At 38.6% G+C, this 19,317-nt stretch overlaps 3 protein-coding genes across 3 annotated transcripts; all 3 read right to left on the bottom strand.

The window, feature by feature from the left end:
• Positions 1-1,483: 1,483 nt before the first annotated feature.
• LOC109213269 (E3 ubiquitin-protein ligase RNF181-like) lies at positions 1,484-1,939 on the bottom strand. Its single transcript, XM_019377050.1, has one exon. It carries the CDS (start codon positions 1,937-1,939, stop codon positions 1,484-1,486), a length of 456 nt encoding a protein of 151 aa, XP_019232595.1.
• Positions 1,940-13,232: 11,293 nt separating this feature from the next.
• On the bottom strand, positions 13,233-14,946 carry LOC109213268. Its single transcript, XM_019377049.1, has 4 exons — positions 14,431-14,946; positions 14,061-14,370; positions 13,691-13,977; positions 13,233-13,649 (listed from the first exon to the last, which is right to left on the bottom strand). Exons 1-4 carry the CDS (start codon positions 14,944-14,946, stop codon positions 13,233-13,235), a joined length of 1,530 nt encoding a protein of 509 aa, XP_019232594.1.
• An 833-nt stretch (positions 14,947-15,779) lies between these two features.
• Positions 15,780-18,947, bottom strand: LOC109213270 (zinc finger protein WIP3-like). Its single transcript, XM_019377051.1, has 2 exons — positions 18,166-18,947; positions 15,780-16,666 (listed from the first exon to the last, which is right to left on the bottom strand). Exons 1-2 carry the CDS (start codon positions 18,784-18,786, stop codon positions 16,220-16,222), a joined length of 1,068 nt encoding a protein of 355 aa, XP_019232596.1. The 5' UTR covers positions 18,787-18,947; the 3' UTR covers positions 15,780-16,219.
• Positions 18,948-19,317: the final 370 nt, after the last annotated feature.

Raw genomic sequence — 19,317 nt, 5'->3', positions numbered from 1 at the left:
CCCCACAGCATGTTTCCCCCTCCCATATTACTTACTTGTCTTGTGCTTTCGTTTTCCGCTGTATATGTATATAGAATTGCACAGGTTTATGTGGTGTCCAGTCTAGCCTCGTCACTACTTCGCCGGGGTTAGGCTAGACACTTGCCAGCACATGGGGTCGGTTGTGCTGATGCTACACTCTGTGCATTCTTGCACATGTCCAGGTTTTGAGCAGCAGCAGCAGCAGTTTTAGCACGGGAGCATACTACCAGTCCAGAGAGACCGAGGTAGCTTGCAGGCGTCCGCAGGCCCGGCGTCTCCTCTATCCTTACTTTTGACTGTCATCTCATTGTATTCGAGATAAACAGATTTATGTTTCTTTCAGACTTTGTATTTAGTACTTCTTAGACGTTCGTGAGTATGCGACTCCAGTTCTTGGGTAGAGATACATGTTGGGATTCCGTATTTTATACCGCTACTTAAAAATTGAGACTTCCGCTTATGTTTTTATTCCGTCACTTTTATTTAATGTTGCTTAATGCTAAAAAGGAACATGTGTTTAGTCAATCAGTAAGTAAATTTGGCTTGCCTAGCTTCTTCGAGTAGGCGCCATCACGACTCCCGAGGGCGGGAAATCCGGTTCGTGACACGGATATTCAGAGTTGGCAAGGTAGCTGCATGGCGATCGCAACCTTGCTCTTCTCCCTCCTATATTCCTGAACTATATTTGTGTTTTCCAGATTTAATAGTCTTAGTTGTTATCAGATAGTCCTTAATAGATGCTCGTGACTTGTGACACCCCGATGTCGAGCTTTTGTTTTGTTTCCGCACTTTGTTATTTAGACTTATGCTATGAAGTTTTATCAATTAATAGCTTAAAAACATCTTTATTTTGAAATGTTGAATTATTTTTGGAATGTGTCGGCTGGCCTAGTTCCATGATAGGCGTCATCACGATCGGATAGGTTTTGGGGTCGTGACAAAAATAATATAGAAAAACATGATAAATTATTAGAATATTCCATCAATCTCTGGATAACATTTAAACAAAAAAAGTGAACACTTAGGGTAAAGAAAGAAATATAAAAGAGTGAATACAATCTTCAAAACAGATCTACGTACATTCCATCTTTCAAATTTAAATAAATGCTCCAAATGAGATAAATCATTTCGAATGTAGGAAAATTGAAGGTAAGACCCCAAGTCCTCCCCCTACATGTGTATAATTTTTAATATTCAATAAATTGGTAGGGATCTGGTCATACAGATAATTTCCTTACAACAACAAAAAAAACATCAAGAACAATTAAAAAAAACGACAACAAGAACAACAAACCTAATAGTAAGAAAATTAAGGACTGTCCCTCCTTATCTCTACTATTTTTTTTTTTTTTTTTTGAAGGTACTAATAAACTAGGAGTATCAAAGCTGCCTGCCACCACAGAGACGGATTTGATTAATAAAAAAACATTCAACCTGAAACCAAATCAAACAAACAAAAGCCCTAATTTTTGTCCAGAGGAAGCTTAAAGCGACACAAAGGACGAACATGATTTCTCTGAAGCCATTGAACAATACAATCTCCATGAAAAAGGTGTTTGCATGGCATGCGAGTAACTTCAACAACACCTTCTGCAATCAAATTATCAAAACATATAGTACAGTTCTCAGCCAGATTCACCTTCATATTTAGATTCTCCGCGCTCACTTTCTCCAGTGCTTTAACTGCATGCCTCGAGGCAGGAATAGGCACAACCTCAGTCTCTAGATCAAATGAGGGTAGGTTCACAGTTCGCTCTATCAACGCGATCTCACCCTCATCTGCTTCCCCATGATCACTTTGGTGAGAATTCGGAATTTCTTGAGGACGACGACGGACTATGTCCACTACCATTGGGATTCTTCTTGGGTTTTCAGTTTCTTGGAGAATCGACGAAGCCTTATTTACTATGTCTCGCATAATGTCTAGTTGATATATCAAAGGAACATGTAAACATTTAAGCATTCGATGTATTTTGCAGGACGACCATGTGTTTTGGTCCTCTATGTCAGAACAGATCCGTCTGACTATATGATAGTCAAAATGAGTGCGATTGTAAAATCTCCAACGACCTTCGTTTGTGACATAGTAATTAAGGTATAATTTTCGAATTCGGCATAGAAAGAAAAAATTATCCTCCGGCAGAATTTCATCGTCGCGGAGGATATTTCTTTTATGCCTAATTTTCCAATTAAAAGGATTACTAATTGCTTGGTTGAATTCTCTTGACATTATTACTGTTACGCGGCGCCTTCCTGAGATTCCTTGGAAGGGCGACGTAAGGCTAGGCAACTGATGTCAGTGCAGTTGCTGTCCGCCAACTGAGGTCCCCTCCGTACGCTAGACGAGATTGTCAGTGCCGTACGGGAAAACCAATGTCAAGAGCAATTGAGAGAACAGAAATGAGAATTCAGAATGAAAGAAAGCTTGATTGCATTAATGAAAGCTATTACAGAAAAGCAACGCGGTGTCGAAGGGGAGAGACACCAGTACAGAGAATTGCTTGCTTGCTAGAAAGTTTTGATTGCTTGATCCCCCCTAATAGTACTTAAAAAAAATAATCCAAAGTTACAAGACTAGACTTGACTAAGCTAGAGAAACATAATGGAAGTACATGAAATAAAACTACTCTATATTTACAATGAAAATGACTTAGTTTTCTATAAGGCAGCAGCAGGTCCGTTGTCAGCAGCAGTGTCTTTGGCATCACGGTCTGCGCGCGCGGTGTTGTCTGCGCGCACGGCGCTGTTGGCTTCTGCCTGCGGCTTGGCGCTGGCGAGGGATATCGGTGGGGCGACAGGGGCACCTGCGCGCTTGTCACTTGGCGCGGCCAAGACCACGGGGCCGTCCGTGGTGCTACGCATTGGGAGGCTTGCTAGGACGCCACGGGGCGCGCCCAAGGGGTCATGGGGCATGGCTGGAAAGCCGCCCATGACAGCAATTATGTTCACGAGCCAGTCATTTCGGTCGGGTATCCATACTTGTCGAAATTAATTGGCATTTGAAGACTTCAAGTGCTATTGAAATAGTAGTTTTTATGTAACATTAGCATTAACACAACTCCAGTCTAAGATCATATTGATTTTGTCAATAGACTGGGGCTGTGTTAATGCTAATGTTATATGAAAACTACTATTTCAATAGACCGAGGAAATTTTGAAAAATCAGAAGATGCTTTGTGAGAAAACATATGAGTGGAAACATAAGGGAAGAGAAGAGGAGAAAATAAAGGAAAAGGGTGTAACTACATCCCTTGATTGAAGGCACAAATAATGGATTGGGAGTCTTTTAAGGTGGATTGTATATATTTTGTAAACAAAACTTGTTTATGCCGGGTAATTAACTAAATATGGACATTAAAGGTAATAAAGTTTTAAATAATGTATAGGAATGAAAAAATTCCATAAATAAAATGGCCCAAATACAACTCAACACCCCTCCTCAAGTTGGCGGGTGATGACCAACCCCCAACTTGCCAAGTATTTTACTAAACTGAGCACCAGATAGAGGCTTCGTAAGCATGTCAGCCAGCTGCAACTTCGTGGGGACAAAGGAGAGGGAAATAAGACCCTCATGGAGTTTTTCACGAATAAAGTGGCAATCCAAGTCAATGTGCTTTCTTCTTTCGTGAAAAACTGGGTTCTTGACAATGTAAATGGCGGATTGGCTGCCACAGTAAAGAGAAACTGGTACCACGGAAGGAAAAATTAACTTAGCCAACAAACGAGAAAGCCATGCCAATTCTGCCACCACGCGATGCATGGAACAGTATGCAGCTTCCGCAGAACTCAAGGAGACAGTTGGTTGTTTCTTTGATTTCCAGCAGAGCAAGCTAGAACCAAGCAGCACAATAAAGCCACTGATGGATCCCCGAGATAAAGGACAGGCAGCCCAATCGCTGTCACAAAAAGCCTGCAACTTGAAATCAGAAGTAGTAGACATGAAAGGCCTTGCCCGACAGTCCCCTTAACATAACGGAGTATATGCAAGGCAGCTTGGAAATGGCCCTCACAAGGTGAGTGCATAAACTGACTGAGAAGTTGAACCGAGTAAGATAAATCAGACCTGGTGTTGGTAAGGAAGTTTAGCTTCCCAACCAACCTGCGATATACAAGAGGATTGACAAAGGATTCCCAGCATTAGAAGTTAACTTGCAAGGCACAGGCAATGGAGCAGAAACAGGAGAAAGATCATGAGAATCAAATTCAGTTAACATATCAACAGCAAATTTACGTTGTGTAATGATAACACCAGCAGATTCTCTAAGAACTTCTAGACCAAGAAAGTAATGAAAGATACCCAAATCTTTGATACGAAACTTTTGATCCAAAAATGATTTTAGAGAAGTTATCTCGGTAATGTCATTTCTAGTTACCAAAACATCATCAACATAAACCGCTACAATAACAATAGAAGAAGAAGAATGCTTCAGAAAGAGAGAATAGTCATTTCTGGAGACAATGTAACCCCTAGAACACAAAGCATCCGGCAACTTAGAATACCACTGTCTAGATGCTTGTTTGAGGTCATACAAGGATTTTCCAAGTTTGCAAACCATAGAAGGATCAGGTACAGTCATGCCTTGGGGTATTTTCATATAGACCTCCTCCTGAAGATCCCCATGTAAAAAGGCATTATTAACGTCGAGTTGGAACATGTCCCAACCCTTTTTAACAGCTACAACAATAATACTCCTAATGGTGGTCATCTTGACCACGGGGGAAAAAGTATCAGTGTAATCAATACCCTCTTGTTGGGTGTCTCCCCTTGCCACTAGCCTTGCTTTAAATCTCTCAATATTACCATCCGCCCTATACTTGATTTTATAGACCCACTTATTACCAATCGGCTTCTTGCCAGGAGGCAAAGGCACAATGGTCCAGGTTTGATTAGCTTCAAGAGCTTCAAACTCTTTAAGCATAGCTTCTTGTAAAATAACCTGGTGAAAACTAGTGGGTTCCTGAACAGTGTCCAGATTCTTTACTAAAGACTGATTCTGTAAAGACAGAGAACTGAGGCAAAGATTCTTAGGGAAGGAGGAGGTATTAGTTAATTTAGAAAGTGGAGAAGAAGAAGCAGCAGTACACACATAATCTTGCAAATGAGGAGGAGGATTATGTGGTCTACTGGATCTTCTTAAAGGAATTGGAGAGGAGGAAGAAGTGACAGGGGAGGAACTAGAAGTGACAGGACATGAGGAAGTAGAAGTGACAGGACATGAGGAAGCAGGAGGAGAAGAAAAAATGGGAGGCGAGGAAGAGTTAGAGTCATAAGTACCTTCAGAAACATGTACATTACCACCATTAACATCAGAAACTCCACCTACATCAATATCAATATGCATTGAGTTAGGGAGAGAAGGAAAATAGGATGGAGAAGAAGAAGAATGGGCTGAAGTGTAAGGAAAAATTGTTTCATGAAACACAACATCTCTGAAAATAAAAACTTTCTTAGTGTGAAGGTCAAGCACCTTATTACCTTTCTTGCCAAATGGGTGCCAAGAAAGACACAAGTTGTTGCCCGAGGCTGAAATTTATCCCTTAGTGGTTTAGGAGTTGTAACATAGCACAAACACCCAAAAGCTTTGAGGTGAGAATAAGCGGGAGAAGATCCAAATAAAAGCTCATGAGGGGATTTACCATGCAAAATAGAAAGAGGGAATCTGTTCACTAAGTAAGTGGCACAAAGCAAACAGTCACCCCAAAAAGAAGTTGGCAAACCAGATTGGAACAAAAGTGCCCTAGCTGTCTCTAAAAGGTGGTTGGGTTTCCTTTCGACTACTCCATTTTTTTGTGGACTGTGAGGACAAGAAGTACGGTGAATAATTCCCTTTGAAGCCAGAAAGGCAGAATTTTCAAGACTGGACACTCAAATGCATTGTCAGACCTCAGAATCTTAACCATAGCACCAAACTGTGTTTCGACCATAGAAAAAAAAGCTTTCAAAATGGTGAAAGCATTACTTTTGCAACTCAACATATGAGTCCAAGTAACACTGCTGTAATCATCAACCATTGTGAGAAAGTACTTATGACCAGAATATGTTGGGGTGTGATAAGGACCCTAAGTATCAATATGAACTAGATCAAAAACAGCTTTGGAAGAAATAAAGCTGTGAGGAAAAGATAGTTGTTGTTGTCTAGCCATTGGACAAATATTACAAATAAAAGGTTGTTTAGTGTAGCCGGGAAAAGATAAACTGGGAATCTTTTGCAACTTAGAAAATGGAATATGACCAAGTCTATGTGCCAAAGTTGAACATCTTTATTTATTGAACCAACAGCATTACAAGCAGAATTATTGATGGTATTTACAGGTGCAGAACATGAAACAGAATCACTCATGTTATTTACAATTGTAGGAATAAGAGTGAAAGTACAAGTATGTTGATGGCTGGTAGAATTTTCAAGCATAGAGTTGTCCAGTACATAGAGAACTTCAAATAGTCTACCAAGAGCCAGTGGCCTCTTCTGAGAAAGGCCCTGCAGCAGAAGAAAGGAATCAGGTGTAAAAAGAACATTAGCTTGTAAGTGAGAGCACAACTTATGCACTGAGAGTAAGTTGTATTTGAAGCTGGGTACAAAGAGGACATTTGTTAAAGTGATAAATGAGGTTAAAGCTAGTGATCCTGTACAAGTAACCTTAACCTTATACCCATTAGGAAGAGTAATGAGATATGAAACTGATAAAACATGTAGATTCGAAAGGAAGGACTTGTTTGAGGTCATGTGATCTGTTGCCCCAGAATCTATAATCCAGTAATCAGTATAAAGTTTAGAATTTAGACAAATACAAGAACCACAACTAGCATGAAAAATAGAAGGTATTTTACCAGCAAAATGTGCATAATTAGTCAAAGGATCAGGAGACACAGGTTGTTTTTCAGGATTAACATGAGTATGATGCAGTAGTGAGACCAAATCTTGCAATTGTTGAAAGTGTTGTGGTGTGAAAGTACCACTGACAGAAGAGGAAGTTTGTCGAGGAGCATCACTATACTGGTCAGCATTACCAACACCAGATGAACTCCCAGTCTGAACAGAAGCAGCCATTATACGCTTGTTCTTGGTGAACTTAAAGGCTGAAGGGAAGCCATTCAACCTATAACATTTGTCGATAGTATGACCAGATTTTTTACAGTATTTACATGACACATTAGAGTTCTTCTGGCCAAACAAGTTGAGTTTAGGAGGAAATTTTTGTCCACCAAAAGAAGCAGACAGAGAAGCAGGCTCAGGAACAATATGAGAGATAGATTGTACTTCAGATTGTGTCTCATTTTAGAGAAGCACAGAATATGCTTGGCTGATGCTAGGAACAGGTTTCATCATGGTGATATTTCTCCTTGCTCCACTATAACTATCATTAAGTCCCATTAAGAATTGGTTAAGTCTCTGAGTTTCTTTCTCCTTCAGTGTTTTGCTTTTCCTCCACATTGACACTCATAAGTGCATCCTGAATCGTTGTTTAGTGAATCTAATTCATCCCATTTCTTCTTAATTTTTGTATAATAAGTCTGAATATCAAGAGATCTCTGAGTTAAAGCACTGAGCTCTTTCTGTACTTGATAAATTCGTGCTCCATTCGACTGACCATATCGCTCATTAAGTTCATCCCAAATCTGATAGGCATACTTACTATATATGATACTGCCATAAATGTCCTGAACCAAAGAGTTAAGTAGCCAACTAGATACCATTAGGTTGCATCATTCCCATTGCTTGAGGAGAGGCGAACCTGTGGGTGGTTTGACACAAGAACCATCGATAAAACCAAGTTTATTCATTGCCCCCAAAGCAATATACACACCACGGCTCCATGCTCCAAAACTAGTACCATTGAAACGCACAGGGACAATCATAGTGCCAGGATTGTCAGAAGGATTGAGATAGAGCTCATGAGTTGGATTATTGAAATTTGACAGGTCAGACGAAGAAGATATTGAATTATCACCCATCGCTACCACAAACAAGATGAGTAAAGGAGAGAATTTATCGAAATTTGAGGCAGAAAGACAGCGAAGTTATCGCCAAAACCACGAAAATCGCAAGCGAACCTCTGAACTTGTTGAAGAAGTGAAAATTACAACTCAAAGCTTGAGAGACACAGCTAAAATCCTCAGATGTGAAGAAAAATCTAAAAAAAAAAACAAAATCAGAAAAACTCCGACGAAAATTAGGGTTTCTGAAAATTCTCAAAGAACACCTTGATACAAAGCTGAAAAACAAGATGAGATGCGAAATCAACTCTGATTCCATGCTAGAAATCAGAAATTTGACCCGGAATCTATGATGAATTCCGGCGATCGAAACAAATGCCAAACAGAGAGAAGAATGGCGTGAGAGATGCAGCAGATGGAATAGAATATATCTGGTCTTTCTCATTAGTCTCAAAAGGTATGACTGTACAAGTATTTATAGATTGGGCCTAACTAAGTCTATCTAAGATTTGGGCTAACTAATTACATATCTAATAAAAGAAACACAGTAGATAAATAAAATGGCCCAAATTGGGTTATTACTTTAGTATAATTATTCACAAGTTAATATCCTCATGGGAGCTAAATAAAATACGCTACAAGTTCAAAAATGACAGATTGTCCAGAAAACAAAGAAAAAAAGGATGAAAATTGGCTTTACGGAGCACCCATATGTCCTGCTTTCTTGCATATTACTGACTTCTATTATTTTTTAAGAAATTTAAATATGAGATAAACTTTTATCTCTCATGGGCTTCAAAAAATATTGGATGTGATTTAGAGTATTAATTCTGTCTTGTCTCTAAAGAAAAGTAGAGTCAACCGACTCGTGCTTTTTTTTTTTTAACCCCAATGATTGGGTGTTCATATATTATCACCAAAAAAAGTGGGCAGCTGCCAACACTTCAAAAAAGGCCAAGGTACATTCCACCTTGACCTGTATCAACTAAGAGTTCTTTAGCTAACAAAAAAATTCGCTTTGTCGTATCTTAGCGTTATGCTAGGCAACTGCATTCTATCTAACAAATATAGTCCTACTACACATCTAGGCAAGCTTTGCCAATCAAAATACATACAAGGGTCAACTAAGTTAACAGCAGCCTTTGCCAAGCTATCAGCAGTCCGGTTCGCTTCTCTGAAGCAATGAGACTGTACAGTTAAGCTGGAGCATGATCTGCCTTAAAGCATCAATTGGTTCCTTCATTTTCAAGTTAGTAAAGTGATTGTTTTTCAGCATTTCAACCACTACCAGAATCCATTTCCAAGTCACAATTTACATAGCCATGTTGCATACACCATTGAGCACCAAAGAGGGCTGCTTGGGCTTCTGCCAGATTGTTACTAGAGCATACAGCTGGAACTGAGTATGCCATAATCATGTCACCTGTATGATCTCTAACAACCCCGCCTATTCCTACTTTTCCTTCCGCGAAGCTGCTATCACTGTTAATCTTCACTCTGTTTTCAGGTGGTCTCAACCACTTAAAAATCTTCCATGTCGAAGTTGGTTTGAGGCTTTCAACAATTTCACATAGTTTCAACCATGAATTTCCAAAGTTACAGTTTTTAAAAGTTCTTCCCATCATCATTTTGATTATCCACCAAGACTGGTGTTCCATGGTTCCCTACCATATTTTCTTCTGCCCCCCGTACCTACATGCGCATCCGTGCTTCCAAATTTCCCACACTACCACAATTGGTGTAATGTGTAGGATCATTTTATGTACCCCGTTCTTCGGTTTAGTTTCCCACCATTTCTTTAACATGCTGTTAATTGATGTGGCCCTATCATCAATGCCCAAAGGTCCACCAAACTTCCTCCACATTCTGTTAGCTACTTCTCCATTCAAAAATACATGTTGAAGAGTTTCCCTCTTTGGAACATTGCAACAGTCACACTCAGATACAACATTGCTTCCAAACACTCCCTTAGTGTCATCAAAGGGCAGCTTCCTTTGTATCAATCTCCAAGTCAAGAATGATAATTTAAAATGGAGCTTTGGGTGCCATACCTTATGCCTGAATGGATCCTTCTGCCTTGGGATTTTAGAGAGGGAATGAGTCGACTTGGTTGAGAATTGCCCGTCTGCTGAAGGGTCCCAAACAGGTCTTTTGCATTTGGATCTCCAATTTTTATTTTGGATATTTGGCTAATAAGTTGATCAGGTATGATCTCTACTAGCTTCATAACATTCCATTTGCCCTCTTGAATGTAGTCTTCCACCTTGTCTTTAGCAAACTTTGCTTGACATGTGATTAGGTGAGCCAGTGCCCCATTTCCTGTCCAGTTATCCCACCACAAATTGTTGTTTCCCATTTGAATTTTCCAAGTCAAATTCTGTTCTGCTTTTCTCTTGATCTGTATCATCTTTCCCAATGAATGGAGCCTTAGCAACAGGGTGAACTCTTGAACAATACTTTGCTTTCAAGAATGATGCCCATAAAGAATCTTCAGTTCTGAATTTCCACCACCTTTTATAAGCAAATGAGTCGCTTATTGCTTCCATTCTCTTAATTCCAATTCCTCCTTCCTCTTTTGGGTAGCACAGGTTTTCCCAAGCATCCCAATGATATCTTTTCTTTTCATTACTTGTACCCCAAAAGAATCTCGCTAGGTGCCTTTCCATTAGCTTTAGAGTACCCTTAGGTGGGTTCATTGCTGCTAGGGTATATGTTGGAAGTGATTGGAGAACATGTTTGATCAGTGTGGCCTTTCCTCCACTGGATAGTAGTTTGCATTTCCAACCAGAGATTCTTTTAATGATCTTGGTGAGGAGCTCATCAAAGTAACTTAGCTTTTTCCTTCCTATATATAAGGGGCAGCCCAAATAATTGAAAGGAAATTGTTTATGCTTGTAACCAGTCTTGTCTATCATCCTGTTAGCCCTGGAAATAGATACCTTTGGAGATGTGCAAAAGAAAGCTTTTGTCTTCATTAACTTTCTGTCCAGAACTCCTCTCATAGAGCCTAATCTGCTTCATCACAAGCCTTATTGACTTACTCTTTCCTCCACAAAACATAACCATGTCATCTGCGTAGGCCAGGTGATTGATTCTGGGTCCTCTATTGTTCATAGAGAATGGAACAAACCTCTAGTCATCATAAAGTCTATTCAATAATCTCGAGAATACCTCAGATCCTATGATGAATAGAGCTGGAGATAGAGGATCTCCTTGTTTCAATCCTTGAGAAGAAGGAAGAAACCCCTCCTAGTGCCATTAACAATTATCGAGTACCATAACTCTGAAATCAACCTGCCAATAGCCTCAGTCCACCAGCTAGAGAAGCCAAAGTTTCTAAGGACAGATATCAAGAACTCCCAAGATACTCTGTCATACGCCTTTGCCATATCCAGCTTTATCACCATATTTCCCCCTGTGTTAGGTTCTGATATTCCATGGATTATTTCTTGAGCAAGCAGCACATTATCAGTGATTATCCGACCCTTCACAAATCCACTTTGATTCTCTAAGATTAGCTTAGGCAGTAATGGATTTAGTCTTCTAGCCAATATTTTAGAGATGATCTTAGCCGAGAAGTTACTCAGATTTATTGGTCTGAAATCAGCAAATGTAGTTGGAGAATCAACTTTTGGTATTAAGACAAAGCATGTATGTGAGTAGAATCTTGTAAGCTTATTTCCATTGAAGAAGCTCTTCACAAATTCTATGACATCAGTAGCAATAATAGACCAGCACTTGTGGTAAAATGTGCCATTGAATCTATTTGGGCCTGCTGAACTTGTTAGACTCATATCTAGGATCGCTTCTCTGACCTCCTCTCTACTTACCATTTGTGATAGTAAGTCATTGTCTTCCCTGGTTATAGATTCTGTGATGCAGCTGATTACATCCCTACTTACAACAGTAGCATTGAGATTAAACATGGACTCAAAATGTCGAACAACAGCCTTGGATATCTTATCATCCCCTTGAATCCATCTTCCTCTATGATTCTTCACTCTGTGGAGTTGTAATCTTCTCTTCTATCCTTGATAGCATTGTGAAAGTATCTAGTATTGCAGTCTCCTTCCTCGAACCATTTTATTTGGGATTTTTGCTTGAGCATTGATTCTTGCATTGCCATCCATCGTACATATTCTGCTTGAGCTTTGTTCAATTCTGTTTTGGACTGTTCTGTGTTGTTGCTTTGATCCAGCTCTTCCAGTCTTTGTACCATATCTTTCCTATTCATCCACCTTTTTATACACATCCCCAATGACTTCTCTAGACCATCTACTAAGTCTCCTTCCCAGTGCTTTTAGTTTCTGCTGAAGTCTCCACATAGGATTCCCAGCCACTTGTCTACCCCATACCTCTTGGACTAATTTATAGAATCCTGGTTGATCAACCTAGAAGTCTAAGAATTTGAAGTACATAATATGGTCAGCTTGATCCTCTTTATGTTTCACTAGCAAGGGTCTATGGTCTGATCCTGATCTACTGAGATGCCTCACTATTGTATTCTGGAATTTATGGATCCATGAATCATTAGTGAGAACTCGATCGAGCCTTTTCCATACTCTTTTCCTGGGACACCAATTATTACACCAGGTATATATAGATCCAACATATCCTGCATTTGACACCCCGCAAAGGTCAAGACATTATGCAAAATCATAGCTTTTTGAAGCTCTATGTGGCCTACCTCCCAGCTTTTCGTAGGGTTCCAAAATAACATTGAAGTCACCACCTATACACCATGCACCATCAACTTGTGATTCTGTATTCACCAAACTTTCCCACAAGTCTTTCCTTTCCCCAGCAATACACTTTGCATAAATAGCAGTTGTGAAGATCCCATCATCCTCATTATTTGATTCAAATCGTAGAGTCATCTGTTGATCATCCATTCTTATCATGTTGGCATTCACATATTTTGACCAAAAACACCATATTTGTCCAATCTCGTTAGACATACAATGTTCAAAACCCAGGAACCTTTTGTATCCCTCTATTTTTTGTTTGTGAACAAATGGTTCAAAGATCGCAACAAACTGAACCTTATTTTTCTTAACTAAGTTTTTAAGCCCTATGATTGGCTTTTTGAGACCTCATTCCCCTAATATTCCAGAATATTGCACTGATCATCAATCAGTTAGAATTGTTGGTTTTGTGTCCTCCCCTCAGAGTAAGGTTTGGATTTAAGTTTCCTTTCTTTTCCACTTTTCTTGCATCTGCTTCTGCTTTTGCCTCTGCTTCTTCCTCTAGGGGATAGCCCTTCATTATCTACCACCTATTTTAGATGTTGTTGGAAGCTATCTTCTTGCTCATCAATCAAGCTGTCTACTTGTTCATCTTCCGAGCTATTAGGAGCCTCCTCCTCAAGTTGCTTCAAACAGTCATCATTCGATGTTTGTATAGCCAACTTGCTTGTAGTTTGGAGAGTCATCTGATGCTTCCCCAGATCCACCACCAGCTGTATACCCGACTGGTTCTTAATTTCTGATCCTAGGCTTGACGACTCCAATATAGACTCCTCTACCCTTTGAATGCTGCTGCTAGATTTTTCAATATAGGCCTGCTTTGTTTTTCCTTGTACTTCAGAGCTAGTTTGTGGTATTTCATTTGTCTTCTTCTCCACATTGTCTATATTGTTAGAGGTCTCCATTCTGTGAGTTGTACCCGCCATTTGGTCCTCTTCTTGCCCGGCCTGTCCCCCCCGATGAGGTTCTCTATGATCATTTGCTTTGCCTTATTTCTGTTCTCTATCAGCTTGCTTATCCCCGGTTTGAAAGTCACATTTGGTTTCTTTTTAGCAGCCTTCTTTGCACTTCCATTCCTCTTCTTGTTCCTTCTTGTTCTCTTCCTCATTGTATTGTCTTCTTCTGTGCTGTCTATCTTTTCTGCGATGGGTGCTGCATTCTCAGGCTTGTTTTCATTTTTGTCATATTGTTTTTCATTAGTTTCATTAACTTCCATCCCTCCCTGTTCTTTCCTCTTTTCTGTTCCCACTGCTCCTCTGCTACTTGCCTCATCTCCTGGAATAATTATCTGTTGAGTAACTTGTTGTGGTTACCCTTTTCTTTGCTTTCATCAGTCAACTTGTCTGCCTCTTCATTACCCTCTTGTGCCTTTTCTTCCATTCTTTCTATCTCCCTTTGTTCTACCTGTTTATTCTTCTCCAACACCCTGCATTCGATCAACGAATGCCCGAGCTTTTTACAATGCCTACAGTACTTGGGAACTCCTTCGTACTTCACCATCTGTGTAAAGCCTCTCAATGGAGAGTCTTCATCATCTGAACCTACCCAGACACTAGTTAGCAATGGCTTCAGTAGGTCAACCTCCACTCTAACCTTCGCCATGCTAGGACGGGTCCTGCAGGCAGTAGCTATGTCCATCTCTAATGGAATTCCAACTGCACTGGCTACCTACTTGACATAGTGCCAAGTGTGCATGTGAAATGAAAGCTGAGGTAATAGAATCCAAACTGGGACAATTGGGATGTCTTCTTCTGGTTTAAAATCTGGCGTCCATTTCTGGAGCCACATTTGACGGCCTTCAATTTTAATAACCCTCCTGAACCATATTGTGTTGACATCCTCATCGTTGGTAAAATCCAGGAACACATTGTGATTATCATAGACTCCAATTTTAACTGATCCCTTTAGGGTGAATTTCTCCGCAAATCTCGATCTAATTTTCTCTATTTGTGGTCTGATTTTGATAAATCTTCCCACAATGGTTCTTCTACATTCCTCCGCCATAACTCCATAATAGTCCTTTGCTTTGAAGATTATAGCAGGTATTTCGTTATGTGTTGTCTTCCTTGCAGTTACAGCTTCGCATCCCCGGCGAGTGGATGATGCAGATGTAGGAGGAGCCATGGTCACTCTAGTGGCATATGAGATCTTCCCTGTGTTTCCATCCAAAGGTTGAATCGGCGCATCTTGGAGTTTCGTTTGGGCTGCCGAACGCGCCGGATTAGCGCCGTCCGGTGGCTCCATGGGGAGGGGCGTGGATATTTAGGCTGTAGACGGTGGTATTTTGATTGGGATTTTATCGGGCGCGTGAGGCGCGTAGTGTGTTGTTAGTGTTTTTTGTACTTTTGTATATATTACCGACTCGTGCTTAAATTTAAGGAAATGCCATAATTCCAGTACCAGGTATACAAAAATGCATACAAACTATCCAGTAAGCTGGAGCCAAGCAAACCAGAGAAATGGAAACCTGCTTCTTTTTTTCTCCAGACAAGTCGTAGTGGAGAACCCCTTCTTCTTGACCATTACTTTCAAATTTAGAGAAAAAGAGAACCCAAAAAAAAAAAAAAAAAAAAAAAGATATATCAGATCTAGTCAAGCCCACCCCAAGAGAAAATCTTCCCATTTTGAACCCCATCTATTTAATTATTCCATTTTGCGATTCAACATATTATTACATTTGATATAATTTGGATGGCAAAATCCACTAATTAAGGCTAATATTCAGAATCAAAGTCTTCTATGTATAGTCGTAAGTCCCCTTTTAGGGTAATCATGCTCTTGCAAAAAGCTATATATGGTCCAGCAGCTGATATGACTCAACCCCTAACGTAGGGTACACAAAAAAAGAGAGGATATATTTCTATAGTAATTGAGACGACAACGAAAATGTAGTATATAATCTAGTCGATCAACTTCCCCAACTAAGGTGTGAATGTTCAGAAAAAAGGAGGGGAAAAAAGTACACACTAGTGACAATATATACAAGTTGGGAACTTCATGATAGTATTAAGTATTTGCAGCTATCTATACAGATAGTTAAACGAAAAGACTAAATTGTTCACAAGATAACAAACAATGGAACTCAATACATTATGGAATAATATTACTAAAGTTAGCAATGAAGCTGATAAATTTTCCCCATCATCACAAGGGAATAGGAAACTTAGTAGCTCAACAAAGAAGAAAATTCACCTGCTTCATCATTTAGCTTATCAACCTTATTCTTACAAATACACTAAATTATATTAGTGAAAAAAAAACAATCTCTATATATGTAGTACTTAATAATGCTCACCACCATGCTAATGCTCCTCAACAAACCCCTCCCATGCCTGAGAATTTTTTGTTGCCGAGCAATTGCCAGGGTTGCACATTTTTTCCAAATACCAAAATAAAAAAAAGAAAAGAAATCTTGCTTAAAAAGAGCTTGTAGGGAACATGTAAACTCCAAGAGTAGTCAAGAATTTCATTGATTAACAAGGAGAAATTCTTGCTTACTCTTGAAGAATAATTTCCACTAATTAGTGAGATTAACTTCATCATCACTAGTGCACTCCTTATTAAAATTGTCATCTTCAAAGCCATTATTAAGAGAAGGGTGAGGAGAATGGCCTTTACCAAATGACCTAATATGATCTTTAAGAGACCTCTTATGCTTAAAATCAGATCCACAAATGCAATACCAAAGCTTGCCACAATTCTTCTCATGTGTCCTCCAATCTCCTTTCACTGCAAATGTCTTCCCACATTTCCTGCAGTTAAATGCTTTGGTTCCATGTTTCCTCTTGTAGTGTGTTTGAAGGGTTCGAAAATCCTTCAATGGCTTTGCTCGTGGATGGTTGATGTTGTTCTTGCAGCCTTGAGCACAACAGTAGCATGGAAGCCTCAGCATTGCTGCTGGCTGTGTTCCTCTTAGTGATTCTGGTCCTTTCCTGTATTCCGAACCATGCCCCCACATGTGCATCTGTAAACATAATCCAAGAAGTTTACTAATTATTGCCAAAATATAAAAAGGTTAAAGGGGATTCAACGATATACAGTTATATAACATACATACATAAAAATAAAATTTTAATCTAGCTACTACATAGTGTAATCTTCGGATGAAATTAGCGGTCCTTAGATTAAGGTGGCTCCGCCACTAAACATAATACATTAATTTCCGCATTGGATCAATGTAAATAATTTGTTTACACTTATAAAGTGTAATTTAACTTGTTCTAATCGGTTGTCTGTCGTATGTTTCAAGTAATAATAATGCAAGATAAACAGGGATAGATAAAAGAAGAAGGACAACAGATGCATTTCCTTTTTCTTTTTTACGCCTATACGAAGTTTAATCATTAAGTTACAATTCCACCTAGTGTAAAGATTCCTTAATTTGGAAAAGTGCTACTGTACGGGCTTGAGAAACTCTTTACATTAGGGTTACGTCAATGCCCAATGCTTCACCTAGATCAAGAACTTTACTATAATTTGCTATTTAACCATTAATGTAAAACTTGGCTGACTAGCTAGCAAGCAGAGGCGGATCTAGGATTTCTAGCACCATTGAAAATGCAAGAAAAAAGTATCTTTGAATAAATAGCTTAGCATTCAACCATGTGCACCATCTAACCTTTTTGGAGCATGAAAGCCAGCATTTAATATTGATTAATTTTACGAAGTATATACCATGTGTTCACGTACACCGTAAAAACGACCTAAATCCACCCCTGCTAGCAAGTATGAATAATCATATGGTTTATATAATGTGTAGTATTTTTGCTACAAATTAAAAGGAGCGGACTGTAAATGAGCTATGTCAATTTTCTTGGAGAAATTATGAAAAGGTATTACGGAATGAAGTTATAGGGACATATTAAAGAAGAAGGAGAAGAAACTGATTAAAGATCGGTCTGATTGTTGCGCGAGTAAGCAGTCATCTGTAATGCATTGACTGCTTTATCAGCAGTATATGTCAGATATTTATTTATATTGATTATTCGAAATAAGATGAATAAACTTTAAGCACAGAAAAATGTTAGGAAATATATATTTAAGAATATACTGATGATAAAACTCGATGCATGAAGTGAAGATTGAAATAATCATCACTTAATTCAGCATACTAAAACCAAAATAAAGAAAAGATTAACTTTCTCATGCATATGTAATTTCATTAATTGTTTGTTGTTTTATCATAGAAGTTGTGATTAATTAAAACAATTAGTAAGAAAATTAGAGACAAAACCACGATCTAGAGTCAAATATTGAGTTCAAAATGAGTGTAATCTTATCATTCATATGTGCCTATGTATACGTATGTATATAAGTCGACTTACAAAAAATAATGAGTTTAGTTGATCTTACAAAATTCACTCTAAATCTGCCTTTAAAGAAAAAAGAGAAAGATGAAATATCAAACAAAAATTCAGAAGACATATAAAGTTCATGACTAAAAATATAAAGTTGATGACTAACCTGCATGTTGTTGTACCTATTGAAGGTCTTGTTGCATATATTACAAGTAAATTGCATGGGACCAACAAGAATTTGAGCTGGTGTGGGTATCCAAAACCTACTCTCACTGTTGAAATTGCAACCTTTAATTTTACTGCTAAGTTTCTCTCTATTTTCTTCTTCCTGTTTGAAGCTAAAAGGTAGCTTTGCTTCAACATCACAACTATCAGGAAGCCCTATATGCAAAGAAACCGTAACTTTCTCCATCTTTTCTTCCTTCACTTCACACCACTCCTTTTTTCTTTCTCCAATATCTTCCTCCTTCCTCTCCGTTTTCGGATCGGTTAATTTGTTAAGAAGAGGTAAACATTGAACTGCTTGATCAATATTCATATCTTGAACTTCTTGTGGATTGTAAAGGAGAGGAAGTTTCAAGAAAGTTATGGGATTTTCTGGTTCATGGTGGATTAGTACTCTTGGTTGAGTGATGGCGGATGAAGAAGAAGAGGAAGAATTAGAAGGAGAGGGAGAAGAAGAAGAAGAAGAATTAGATGATGGCTTTAACCACTCAATGAAGTTTGGAGCTTGAAAGCAAAGATCCATGTCTTGAACAATATGGGAGTAATTGTTCCTAATCCCCATTTTGGAGAGATAGAATTAATGAACTCTCTCTCTTCAATTCAAGAGTTCCTTCTCTTAGATGGTTATATTGGCTTTTTATTTGGACTTTTTATATGGGAAAAGCTCCACTTAAGGTTGATTTATGAAAAGTGGTTTGGTTTGTCTTTTAAGAACTTTTTGTTTTCCTCACTTTAGTTTCTTCATTCATGAGGTTTTAGTCTCACATAGAGACGGGGGTTGTGGATTAGTGGTGGGGGTAGATAATGACATACAAATATGTGGCTCACTATTGAAGGAGAATCCTATAATAGTTAGTATGATTTTCTATTTTATATCAGCAGTATATTTTTAATTTGCAAGTATCAGTTATTTTGTCTTATTCGTAGTGTTACTAATCTCTCTTTTAATAATATTTCCTATATTTATCTTTTAAATGAAATGATAGTCTAAAATTCTTTAAACTCTAGTTATAGTACGTATAGAATTGGCAATATTACCTCATAGTTGGTTTATTTTTTACTTCGCATACTTGTTTTTTGAGTATACTTGTAT

The sequence above is a fragment of the Nicotiana attenuata genome, unplaced genomic scaffold (genome assembly GCF_001879085.1).
Source record: "Nicotiana attenuata strain UT unplaced genomic scaffold, NIATTr2, whole genome shotgun sequence".
Taxonomy (NCBI): Eukaryota; Viridiplantae; Streptophyta; class Magnoliopsida; order Solanales; family Solanaceae; genus Nicotiana; species Nicotiana attenuata.
This window is presented reverse-complemented; position numbering and strand designations above follow the sequence as displayed.

Coding starts and splice junctions, on each gene's coding strand:
- LOC109213270 (XM_019377051.1), bottom strand. CDS start 18,786: ATGGGGATTAGGAACAATTACTCCCATATTGTTCAAGACATGGATCTT. Junction 16,667..18,165: donor ATAGGTACAACAACATGCAG/GTTAGTCATCAA, acceptor TTATGTTTACAG/ATGCACATGTGGGGGCATGG.
- LOC109213269 (XM_019377050.1), bottom strand. CDS start 1,939: ATGCGAGACATAGTAAATAAGGCTTCGTCGATTCTCCAAGAAACTGAA.
- LOC109213268 (XM_019377049.1), bottom strand. CDS start 14,946: ATGGAGCCACCGGACGGCGCTAATCCGGCGCGTTCGGCAGCCCAAACG. Junction 14,371..14,430: donor AAGACATCCCAATTGTCCCA/GTTTGGATTCTA, acceptor TATGTCAAGTAG/GTAGCCAGTGCAGTTGGAAT. Junction 13,650..13,690: donor TGATAGAGAACAGAAATAAG/GCAAAGCAAATG, acceptor CGGGGGGGACAG/GCCGGGCAAGAAGAGGACCA.